This window comes from Electrona antarctica (assembly GCF_951216825.1).
Source record: "Electrona antarctica genome assembly, chromosome: 22".
Lineage (NCBI taxonomy): Eukaryota > Metazoa > Chordata > Actinopteri > Myctophiformes > Myctophidae > Electrona > Electrona antarctica.
This window is the reverse complement of record NC_136805.1, coordinates 28,181,228-28,194,381: the sequence shown is the minus strand read 5'-3', so window position 1 is coordinate 28,194,381 and position 13,154 is coordinate 28,181,228. Positions and strand designations below refer to the sequence as shown.

Here is a 13,154-nt window from a genome sequence, read left to right as displayed (position 1 = left end):
ATACTGTGTATTCTCTGATACCCTATGGGGAGATCTTGGGACCTTAAGCGGTGGTTGGACCCCAAGGGTAGAAAAGGTGGGCATGAGAGTCATACATAATTGCATTAGGCCTGACAGACTGACCACCCTGCAGCTAATAAGACACCCCACCCCCATCTTGTCTTTCCCCACACTTCTACTGCTTACAGTATGTACCTCAACGAGTCCATTTTCAAAACCCACTAGAGGATGGGCCACCTTAACCACAAACACACATTCTACACTGCATAATGTATGCTGTATACACACATACACAAACACACACACACTCCATCTTACATCAGGTCATTTTCCATACTCCCTGTGGAGTCATTAACAGGGGTAAGAGCCCGGTTGTCCATCCACTCTTTGCCCACTCTACCCGACCATTACCGCCAAGCAGACATGTTCCCCGTTCGGCTTGGATGTGGAAACCTATCCCTGCCTGTCATTTACTTACAGTTACTCACATCATCAACAGGAAATCTTCCTGTTAGGCTCAGAGGGCTCTAAATACCTCAAGAGAGCTGCTGCGCATGAGGCATCCATTTTTCACTCGTGTGGTGAAACATTTATAGCGGGACCTTGCTTAGACAAGTTGCTGTTGTCAGGGGCTTTTATCTAAAGGAGTTTTGATGAGATGTACTTTAAAACGGACTCACTGTGCCCATGTCAATTACCAGCCCTTCTTTATTAAGTTATTATACTGGGTGGACATCATTTGTAATCCATATACTGCACAGGCATTGATCTTTCTAGATGTTTTACCAACCATACTACTTGAGACCGGTGTTGTATTACCCTTTGCACGGAGAGGAAAGATGTTGCACTGTAGTTAACTTAAGTCTCTAAAGCTTATTGAGAATGTGAAGTTAGACACGCCTGCACATAAACCGCTATAGTCAGCAGTGATTGATGTTTTGAGCATCTCTATGTCTTTTTAACAACTTGTTTTGAACTGTTTGTTGGATGAAAGGGTGTCCCCAGCTGACACTTTGGGCGACCTTGCCTGTTTGTCTGCAACAAAACGGCAAATTTCCATGTGAGTGCTCTCTGCTGTGTCTGTTCTGCCCCCCTGCTGAGTTCAATGAACTGTGATGGGCCGCAGTCAAGTGGTGCTTCCAGCTCATTCAGCAAAACAATGTTTATTCACAAATGGTTGACTCTGGCAAAGCACGCACGTCGCACGTGTGTGTGTGTGTGTGTGTGTGTGTGTGTGTGTGTGTGTGTGTGTGTGTGTGTGTGTGTGTGTGTGTGTGTGTGTGTGTGTGTGTGTGTGTGTGTGTGTGTGTGTGTGTGTGTGTGTGCTTACTTTTATGTGCTTACTTTTCTCCATTGTCTTCATCACTAATATACCTGGATTGTTTGATGCTATTCAGTTTTTTTTATTTTTTATTATCTGCTAGCCAGCTAAAATAGTTAAATAAATGACGTCAAAGACATCTGAGATGAACACAACTACTGTATGGATGATGGATCTGATGACTTACTGTAACCGTAGTTTGTGTATGGATGACAGAAAATGGGCCCATTTGCAGCTTGCTCTCTCCTGCTAATGTAATGATATCCAACCCCCCACCACCACCACCCAACCTCGTTACGATCGGCCCACCCACCCGACCAGACCCCTCCCTCCCTCATCCTGGCTCCTGTGTCTCTTTTCACCCCCTATTTCCATCCCTCCATCCCCACCAGAAAGGATACCAGATACCATTCAGTGACAGAGATCTTCTTTGTCCAGCACAAATGCGAGCCCCCCCCCCCCAATTCTCTATCAGGATATAACATCTCCTTTTCTTTTTTACATTTGCCGATCTAATTTTCTCAGTAAAATCCTGGGCGTTAATTTAACTCTGAGAATGTGGTGTCTCTCTGCTCTTTCTGGGTTTTTTGTCCATTCAGTCTCAGATCATCAACGTCTATCCGCCTTTTGTAGGTCTATCTCTCTGCCTGCCTGCCTGCCTGCCTGCCTGCCTGCCTGTCTGTCTGTCTGTCAGGTCTGTCTGTGATGAACATTTAGAGCAGAGTTTCAAAGTGCTCTGGCAGTCCATGCTGGTCTCAGAGGGAGTGACCTTCTAGGACACTGCTGAGCTCAGCTCATTTCCAATGAGCCAATAGGAGGTTGCTTGAGGTTTCCAGACTCTGGATTAAGGGTGCAACAGTTAATCCAACTAATTGATTTAATAGATTATAACAATAAACCGATAATTGCTAATTTGATAGAATAATTGCTTAATAATGAGAAAATCATAAGAGAATGATCGACTCTCTCGGGTTGTCTGTGATACGCAGGCCAAGTTTGAAGTCGGTCAGAAGGTTCTCAAGATACATAAACTAGGACGCACAGAGATTTCGCACATTTATTGTTAGATAGTGAATAGAGCTGATCTACAAGCTCACAACATGTTGCGTTGCTACATGGGAGCTTGTAGAGTTGCTATTTTATCAGTTTTTGATTTTTTTATATATTGTTTATTGCTATAATAATGTGTGGTTGTCACAAAATGCCTTGTCTCACGAACCACTGCCTAAAGAGGCATGGTTTCTCTTACACTTACAGATAAGAGTCATAAGAGTGGCGGGCGTTCCCCATGTCAAACCGTACAAGTAGTGTACCATTATCATTATAACATAGTGTATTATTTCCATATATAAGGCATGTCAAAATGACAGCTTTGGACTCAATTATAGCTTTTGTCCGCTTGCCATCCAGTAGGTTTTGTTTAAATATTCTATTCTATTCAGTACATTACTGGAATCGTCCTTTTGGTTTTATCAGTTAATGACTAATGTATTACTGGATAATATCCGGGCACACTTATGCTTTAAAGTAATGACTAATGTAATGTTGCTAGTAATAACTGAGTCCCTTCTCAGTAGCTTAACGTAATCATATCTTTGTACAGTAGTATGGCTGGTGCACTTAGATGCATTCAAGTATGTAGGCCTACCGTATGTATGTACCCCAAACAGTCTTTCTGAAATTAAATTAACACTTAATTTACTGTGTGTGTGTGCGTGTGTGTGTGTGTGTGTGTGTGTGTGTGTGTGTGTGTGTGTGTGTGTGTGTGCGCGTGCTTGCGTGCATGTGTGTTTTGGGTTGGGTTGGGTATGTGAGATTTGCAAACGCCACACCTGAGCCAAATCGTGCATTCCAACCTCCAAACAGGTGTTACTCCTGTGGTGACGGCCTCGACAGTATGCTTTCAACCTCACTTCACACGTGTGGCATAAGGAGGGGTTTCCAGCACGAGAGGCGTTTTGTTGTTTATTATTACATGTCATTATATGCGTGAGCACTGCCATAACCGTTGCCCCGGGCCTGGTGGGCCATGAGCTGCCCTGGAAGCGTGAAGTACAGTTGGGTGCCACCGATATTGTCCCTTATCATTTGACCCATTTAGGCCTGACCTCAACATTTTTTAAAATCCTTCTAAATCCTCCAGTTTTCTGAAATAAATATTTTCACGATTTTTCAAAAATAGCAGACCTACAAAGCTCGTAGCGCGCCACTCGGTGGCGCGCTATGAGCTTGTAGATCTGCTATTTTTCAATAGCTAAATTATAATGTTTAAAACACCAAAAGGGGTTCCCGCCCAAAATGGGTTAACTGTCCTTTTGCGCAGATCATGCAAACCTCAGCAAAAAGAAAAGGACAATATCGATGGCCTCCAAGTGTAAGAGGGTGATGCGTCACACTGTGAGCTTGTAGATCTGGTCTGTTTGCCGCGGGATACCACCGTACGACGAAGTATACATCAGGCATTAGGGAGGATTGATATGGTTGAGCACATACAGATGAAGCATGAAAGGATGATTGCGGTTATCACTGACTTGTAACCTTAGTTTTTCTTTATCCCCTTTAGACGTTCACTATTACTGTTCGACCTTTGGTTCACACCCATCCCATCCGTGTTTCTCATAATTTATCCCCTCTTCCATTAGCCTCTCCGTTTTTTCCCATACCTTCTGCCCGAGATCTGGCTCATTTCTCTGCACACGTGCTAGCGTCTGAACACACCCCTATACGTGGGTATATGCACTTGTTTGTGTAGCTGCATGGGTGTGTTCCTTCGTGGGCGTGTCTGTGTGTGTGTGCTTGGGTTTTGTGTGCGTGTGTGTGTGTGTGTGGTGGGGGGGGGGGTGGGCTGCATGTGTTCCTGCTCTGCGGCAGAAAGTGATCGGCACTCGTAGAGGTCACCCAGAGAAACCTGAGAGTGGAGAGAAGTAACTCCATCGCTTTTATCGACCAGGACACGCTCTCTCTCTCAGCATCTGTTCTCTCTGTCCATCTCTCTCGTGCTCTGCTGCTGCAACAGCTCTCCATCCATACACACATATGCTCCATCTTTCTCCCCGCTATTTCTCTGAAGATCTCTGCTACAACAAATCGCATCACGAAACATTGTGAGTGACTACTCTATAACGACATTCCCGAAATAAGTATGCGGTGGATGAAGTGGTTATAACCACTTAAACCCTGTATTAGTTGATCCACATCCCCCAGGGATTGATACTTGGTCAGCAACTTTTGTTCCCTCTACACAAAATCTATCCGTCGAACATAGCTGATCTAGAAGCTCACATTGCAACGGGTTGTTCGCCCCCAGAATACAGACGCTATGGTTGAAATGGTTAATTAACTGACTGTAGTAAAAATGTTCACTAACAGGTCTTTGTTTAGCGATGGTACTCTAGCACAGCACAGGATGCAAAGTTGTGCAAACGTTATAATACTGGCGTTCTGTCTCACAGCGCCAAAATGAGGTCATGTTGGGGGGGGGGGGGGGGGGGTGGGGGGGGGGGTGTTCAGAGTAACAAATCTTCAACTCATTAATCCCCCTCAAGGACAAAAACCTTGGCTCTCAATTCCGGGGTGACAGGCAGGGAATGGGCTGCACGAGCGCTGGAGCAAGTGTTGTGGTCACCCCTTGGCTCACTAGCACCCAAAGCACCTCCCGTCTCTCGAATTCCCGTTGCAATGTCAAGAGGGCAAATTCCACTAGAATGGTACTTCTTCAGGAGATTGGGACATTTGCCATAAGGGGACGATTCTTGTTTGCGAACGGGGGGTTGTTTGGAGGGGCTGCGCGTGGGCTGAAGAGGCGAGAGACTTCAAAACTGTCTTTACCACCACAAGGCCTGGCATTGTGTTGACCGGGGGGCGAGGGGTTATAGAGAGGAGGTCATCCATGGCCTTAGAGAGCCCAAAATCAGTGGAACTGATATGAGACTGTAGATGTTGGTGTCAAAGAGGGCAGACCGGGCTATGGCTATGGCTATACAATGAGTGACTGTGCATATAGAGACAGAGAATGGTTTTGTGCCACTTGGGTCAGAGGGTCGTCACAGCCGTTGATGTGCTCGTGTTTTGGACACTGGGAGTCAGGAATGTTGATGGTATTTCCCCACTATTTCTCCCTGCATTTTTCGGACTCTCTGACTATGCACGTGTTGTGTAGTGTTGTCGCGTATTGTACTGGCATGTTGGCGCCAAACCTGTCAAGCTTTCCCTCTCATTCCATCTCTGTCTTCTTCCCCCTCTCTCCCTCTAAACCCAGCCCTAACCATAACCCTCTTGCCAAATTTCTACCTTATTTTTGTTGCCATATTTAATACTTTATTTCAGATATAGGTCAGTGAAAAGAAACAGGAACCCATGGGCAGAGAGAGAGAGAAGCGAGACAAGACAGGAGTCTGATTCTAACCTGCATGGGTCCTCACGCTGACGAGGAGCATATGGTTGTGCACTAGTAAGCCACCAGGCACGGAGGCACCCCTCTACCTATGTTTTCTCCTCGTTTGAAGTCCCCTCTCTTTGAGTGATGTGTATGTTGCTGGTTAGCTGATCAGACTTGCTTCCTGATTTCTGGAGGGCAGCCTGTCAATCGTTAAGGTCAGCCAAACACAGGAAGGAAACAGCTCCTGCCCTTCCTCCCTCCTCCTCAACTCCCCGCTCAATAACCAAATGCACTTGGCCCAACTGCCCTGCCTCCATCCACCTACGAACCCCACCCACCTGACCTTCATCCTTCCATGTTCCCTTCATTCTGCCATGTTCAATCAGAAAGTGACTTTAACCTGCACCCTGCCCCTGTGTGTGTGTGTGTGTGTGTGTGTGTGTGTGTGTGTGTGTGTGTGTGTGTGTGTGTGTGTGTGTGTGTGTGTGTGTGTGTGTGTGTGTGTGTGTGTGTGTGTGTGTGTGTGTGTGTGTGTGTGTGTGTGTGTGTGTGTGTGTGTGTGTGTGTGCGCACACGCCTGCGTACTTCCTCTTACTTGTGTGCCTGGGCTTGCATAATGCATTTGGTCTGTTTGGAGTGTGTTTTGGAGTGTTGACTTGCAAGTGCATAAGTCAACCTGCAGCGGCAGCCCCTGAATTCTTAGTAGATCCCAGCTTGCAGCGAGGAGGGGTCGGGTCAAGAAACACGTAGCCCTGTCCTGGGTACAATCTCAACAAGGAACAGGGTCACGGTAGAGAAGGTGTGTTTCCATCTAACCTTGAAGGCACTTGGCCAATGGCTCAGAGTGATACAAGCACACAGTCAGCTGCACTCTGTCAAACATCAGCAGTGCTCACTCAAGGTTTGCCACGCATGAGAGAGGCCTGTCAGTGTGTGTTTGCATTGGCTAGACACCTGCTATGTATGTACAGCAGTAAACGTCACACACAGTCATACACCATGTACTTCACAGGATTAAACATGCACGTCACAAGCACAACACGCGTACCACCACGTGCTCCGCAGGTGTGAACAGTCTCGACACCACATTTCAACCAATCCTGTTATCAGCCATATTACACGGCAATTTCACGCCCCCCCATCCTCTGTTTTCGTAGCAGGGCCCTCCGCTGACGATCGGGGTTAATCATATCCACCCTACAGTACCAACCAGCGTGTCTGTGTTGATTTATAACGGCACAGTAGAGGTTCCTTTGAGCCGTGCTTAATAAGACCACTGCTATTAATCAACTTCACTTGCTCCAGTGTTGTTCTGACCCCTGAAGGGATTGGGAGGATTATGCCGTGTTATTGTGTGCACGTCCCCGTGGGAATCCCACATTGACCTACCGTCTGACAAAGACCCCGCCACGTACAAGCTTCTCATAACCTCCGGCCTCTGACCTTGCTTGGTGGCCTGCAGCAGAGTGGAAGTCATATCGCACTTATTCTGCAGATAAGCATCGGCTTTAGAACGTCTTGTCGGCTCTGAGGGTCTAGCCCCACACAGTCTGTTCTGCATTAGGCCGCTTGAGCAGCACTGTGGGGGGGATGAGCATAGTGTGTTCTTCTTCTCGCATAACAGATAACAAAACACTAATCCCTCTGGTAGCGCATCAGGAAATTGGATTTTGAGCGAAGATATATCGCCAGAGCCAACATCATCACCACAGGGTGCAAAGTGGTCGTTATCACAAGGGGTTTCTCAACATAGCAAAAAAAGATGCTAATTGTGAATTGGTCAGTGTTTGTTTACGCTCCTCGCCTCCTACAAAACGGTAAATACGTCCATGAGGTCAACATCCCATTTGAAAGATAGCCCACTGTACTGTTGAGAAGACTTTCTAGTCCTCCTCCTCATTATGTTGAACGAAAGTCAATCAAGTTAGAACATGTCCATATTCAGGCAATACTCTGGGTTCTCTCGCTCTCCACCCTGCTGACTGTGTTCTGGCCGCATGTAGCCTCTGGGGCTGCATTGCTCACTCCATAGCGCTAATGGATGTGGACGTCTGGCTACGCCACAGATTTGTAAGTACTGATAGACCATGTGCATTTTCAAAAAGATTACATTAGATATAAAGAGCTTGTGATCGAGTTAGAGAGTGGAATAACATATGACAACGAGGCCAAAATACTGTGGTCTGTGAGCCATCATGCCTGGGGGGCGCTTGGTTGCATTCAAAATTGTCCTGAAGTGAGCAGGTCATTCAGAACTTTCAGGGGATGACTCATGGCTCTTTTGCAGATCTTATCTCCTTTGAGAGAACCTTCCTTTGTCTTCCCCGAGCATTTTGTTGTCCGTTTTGATCTGAAGCCACACTGTCACAAGTGGAATCAATAAGATGATGTGGGGGCTCAGCGTAGCTAGTTAGGGGGCTGACCTCATAATGTACTTTAGCATTAGGAGCATACTGTCAGGGTTTCTAATTCAGCCCAAAACAGTTTACAATTTAGGCATTTAGTAGATGCTCTTATCCAGAGCAACATGTGTGTGTAAGGTTGGAGTAAGGTTGGAGTGTCATGAACCTTTGTCAAATGATACAGATATTATATAATTAAGTTATTCAATTGCTCCAGTGTAGTTTTAGGTATTGTGTTCTGACTTGACTGACTCTATACTATACAATCATTGCACATATTTGTGTCTAGTGTGTGATTTGAAAGAAATTGAAAATGAAATTCATTTTTTGTTTTACTGCCCATTATATGAAGAATTAAGACATATTATTTTGTAAAATGACAACCATCTGTGTTAACTTTTTCTGGTTAGAGGACTACGAAAAGCTGGAATTTTGTTTTAGGAAAGGTATTTTTGCTTTAGCAGACCTTTTATGCAAAGCGTGGGAAAAAAGGCAGAATGTTTTGTTTGTGTAAAAAAACTGTTTCTTGTACACAATGCAATACTGACGCAATGATTTGTATGGTGTGTCCTATAAGTCCATGTGGGCTGGGCGCCTTGGGTGCATGACACAAAAATAAAGAATCTATCTATCTATCTTTGGTAAAAAATGACGAACAATCCTAGTCTGTCAAAGGCCTCTATTGGTGACAAACATACATCAGTGACATGTCTCCTTTATTGTTGTTGTCTGTTTTACTCATACAGTATGTTCCCTCACATAGCCCAGCAGCCCCATGGGCCAAACCAAAGACCTTGACATACAAAATGGGATCATGGACGAGCACAAAAGACTTCCTTTAACCCAACACTCCCTCTGTCTGCAACACTGTGATAGCCATAGCCACATCCTTCAAACTGCTTCGGCAAAAGAGCCACTCCACAGCTTCTCAACAGACTCCTTTCACGGTCACCTCACAAAAGCGTTGATTTAATCTACAAGGCATCAGGTCACTGGCATGAAGCGCTGACGCTGATCACAAGGAATTCACATTTTGGAGTGTGACGACTGACGATGCCCGCAGGGTAGAAATGATATAAAAGTATTCAGAGCCCGGCTGACAGAAATGACCTTCTACGAAACCCATGAGACACATTCAGAGAGCGGTCTTTGTACTTATGTAGGGATGAGTCCATGTAGACAATGAGATTAGCATCGGAGTGGCATTTACACGTCTCTGGCCCAACAATGTCTACAGTGTCAAAGTGAGATGATCCGACTGTGCGGTCGATACTGTAAATGGCTAGTGTACCGCACGTACAGTAGTGTCAGTAGAAGTGTTGGACACTGACAGTTTCTCTTCAGTTCAACTTGCCTCGGGCAAACCACCCCATCATTCAGTCAGTTTACAGTTACTGTATGCTCGTAATAATTTCACCAGAGCTTATAAGACATATTACTCCACTTCATAAAAGGACCACATGCAAAAATCACATAAAGAGCAACAAATACAGGGGGTTTAACTGGAGATTGTATATGTATATTTACTGTAAGTTGATATTTCAGTAAGCAGACCTTCAAGACAATAGAAAAGTACAATACCTCTCTATATTGTCTTGAAGACCGTAAATACACATACAATCACCATGTAAGCCTGTCTTTCCATGGTTTGCTGACAGTACTGTAAATCACAATGCTTGAGATCCAAGCTTCCATAACAAATGAACTGCCCCTGAGGCTCTTGGGCACGCAACACTGCGGTTCTCTTACCTTGACACACTGTATCACTGACCAAGGAGCAGGCATTTATCTGCACTTCTTCCCCTTCATCACACATCGTGCACGGAAGACAGGGCTCTTGAGAGCTCTCCTGGTCCGAGTATGTATCCCGGGGGCACTCCTCGCACACTGTGTCGCGGTCGTGTTCACAGCCATAGAGCATGCCCTTGCCCCATGGACACTTGGTGCATCGCTCGCACTGGCTTGAGATTTCGTTCAGGTAATAGCTATAGTCGCACACGCAGATGGCATCGTTGGAGTCGGTGCACGGCGTCTGCATGCGGAGGAGACCCATGCAGCGGGTGCAGGGCTGGCATCTCTCGACGTGGCTGAAGTTTTCTGAGAAGGTTTCGCCTGAAAGAAGCAAAGATAATTGCTGTTCAGCTGCCATCTTATGAAAGTCAGGGTTTATTGAAGGGACGTTATTTTAAACATTATCTGTATATAGTTGTTGTAGGGCTATAATGTTACAGCCGTAAAACTGTTTTCTTCTGTGTGCTTGAGTTGAGCTGTAAGCCGTAAATTGTTCCTGTGATGTTAGGAACGTTAAATCATTGTGTGCGCAAGAACTAGAAACCAAAAATCCAAGCCTATCTGTCATGTCACCAAGAGGGAAAACCCTGCATTTGTTATGTAAGAGACTCAACATTATTTGAAGCTGTGAACTAGATATGTTTTTATTAATCGGTAGAAGATCTGTATGTTCACCAAAGTATTATCAAATAATAATATACAATATTAGAGTGCATTTCATTTCAAAAACAACAACAGAACATAATGGCTCAGTGGTTCAGGAGGTGATTTGTCCGACTGGGAACCCGAAGGTTCCTCCTTCGATAGCTGGCTCCTACTGGCATTGTGTTGAAGTGTACTTGAGCAAGACACTGAATCCCTAACTGTTCCCGACAAGCAGGCTGATAATGATACCTTGCATCCACCGTCAGTAAGTGAATGTTAGTGAATGAAGTCTAGAAAAGACTAGTAAAGCTAGAAACTAAAACTAAGAAATTCAGCTGCAAAGAAGTCACTATATGTACAGTGTATACTGTGCACTCACACACACACACACACACACACACACACACACACACACACACACACACACACACACACACACACACACACACACACACACACACACACACACACACACACACACACACACACACACACACACATTTGAGTAAAAGGGATAGTTTCATATTGGGGTCTCCTCTAAATGGTTTGCATACCTGGAAGATGCCTTAAGAAAGATACATGCAGAGGACCCAATCAATATGGCATGTTTTATGGAATTGTATTTCGGCTGGATAGAGAACTGGGAAACACTAAATTATGCAACAGACCCATTTGTAAGAGTAGCGTGTGTGTGTGTGTGTGTGTGTGTGTGTGTGTGTGTGTGTGTGTGTGTGTGTGTGTGTGTGTGTGTGTGTGTGTGTGTGTGTGTGTGTGTGTGTGTGTGTGTGTGTGTGTGTGTGTGTGTGTGTGTGTGTGTGTGCGCGTGCATATATGTAAGAGAGAAAGGGAGCAAAACAGAGCATTACTACTACAGTATGTACATAATCTTTACTAAAAAGCACATTGCATGCACGTTTGTTATGAGGTTTTATATAAATAGTTCTGCCTCCAAAAGTGATTGAAAAGAAAAGATCAATCTCTCTTGTGTTTTATAAATTGTTTGAATCATATTTGATCAATTCACCTATCAAAGTTTACAGCGTGTGTGGGAGTGTGCACACACATTTGTGCACATGTGTACTGCAGAGCTCAGTCAGTGTCCAATAACTTCTCATGTGTCCATGCAGTGCCTTATCCATCAAGCACAACCAATAATTCTTCTGATTTCCAGAGAGACAGAGACGGAAACAGGAATGGATAGAAAGGAACCGGGTTGAAGAGGAAGCAGAGTCATTTGAGGTATGGAGATAATGACAGACTTGTGTAAGTCTCCGTTTCAAATGAATCAGGACAGTGGAGTTTAGTTTGTCTGGGTACTTCTTGGTGTACGGGCATGCAGCCATACATGCATTTTGGTGCACGTGTGTGTGGTTGTGCGTGATGTGGAATATCTTCTAGACATGTGTCCAGTGCTACAATGTTAAACCCCTCACCCATTATCTCCTCCTGCAACCCACTCCTTCCACCACACACACACACACACACACACACACACACACACACACACACACACAGCCCCCCCACCTCCTCCCCACGAGTGCTCTCAGGGCCATTATCATAATGCCATGCATCAATAATGCAAGTCAATACATTAATAACACTGGCCTGCAGCTGAGGGCTAGAGAGGAGGCAGGGGGGTGGGTGGGGGGGGGGGCTGTATAGACTGTCTTCGCCTGGCTCAGCATATCATAATATACTGTATATACAGTACTTTAGCCCCCGGTCTATCATTCAATCCTTCCCTTTGTTTTCAACTCCCATAAAAGGGCTCCTCCTGACTTGGCCTGCTCTGGAAACCTCAGAGCTTTAAGGTGTGTTGTTGTGTGTGCATGCCATGTGTGGGCGCGTGCATGTGAGAAGGAGACAAAGAGAGGAGGTGGGATTTGGACTAAACGAGTGGCTATTGTGTGATATATATCTGGTAGTGTACCTTGTAAATGCTAGTGTACCTGCTACTACATGTATATGATGTTTGCATGCTATAACGGAGATACTTGTACTGTATGTGTGCCAGACAAATGTGTGCATGTGAGACTGGGCCATGTTTTGCTGTCATGCATGTGCTCTCCTCCACCGCACAGACCTGCAACCGCACAGCTGCATTTGCTCCGTTTCATGACCATCCATTCTTTGCGTCGCAAGAACGCCTCTGCGTGTTTCCATTGGCCTTCTTTCAGAGCAGATCAGCCAGGTCTCGGTTAACAATTCTCATTAAATGAACCCTGAATGTTCTCTGGAAACCGCAGTCTGTCTCTCATACATGGATGCTTGAGCACTTTTGGCGGCCAATAGATAGAGCAGATACTATCAGACGTAGGCAATGTGCCTAAAATAACATAACACAAACGCATGAAATGGTAGGGAGCGGCTGAGGATGGAGGGGTGAAAGAGAGAGGGCTTATCGAGGAACGGTAGGCCTAACAGACTTAACAAATGCATCTGCAACCCAAAAAGAGAAACGCTGTTTATCTAAGGTGTTGAGGACAGGAGTGCTGTTATCTCAGAATTGCAATGGTAAGACTTACAAAAATACACGTTAATATGCCCTTTGTGCTGTTTCCTCCATGATGGATGGACAACAAAATGAGAAAGTCTCCAAAGCAGACAGAGGAACAAA

At 45.3% G+C, this 13,154-nt stretch overlaps 2 protein-coding genes and 1 long non-coding RNA gene across 3 annotated transcripts in view; 2 read left to right on the top strand and 1 right to left on the bottom strand.

Annotated features, from left to right (window-relative positions):
- The window catches only part of LOC306915354 (alpha-tectorin-like), an 80,654-nt gene that overhangs the window by 49,637 nt on the left and 17,863 nt on the right, over positions 1-13,154 (top strand). The window lies entirely within an intron of this gene.
- The window catches only part of LOC306914917, a 57,025-nt gene that overhangs the window by 26,670 nt on the left and 17,201 nt on the right, over positions 1-13,154 (top strand). The gene's annotated exons all lie outside the window — the stretch shown is intronic.
- The window catches only part of ngfrb (nerve growth factor receptor b), a 30,073-nt gene that overhangs the window by 6,831 nt on the left and 10,088 nt on the right, over positions 1-13,154 (bottom strand). Inside the window, exon 3 of the mRNA XM_079492151.1 lies at positions 9,851-10,213. Within this exon, the coding sequence (XP_079348277.1) occupies positions 9,851-10,213 (363 nt within the window). The remainder of the gene's footprint in view (positions 1-9,850; positions 10,214-13,154) is intronic.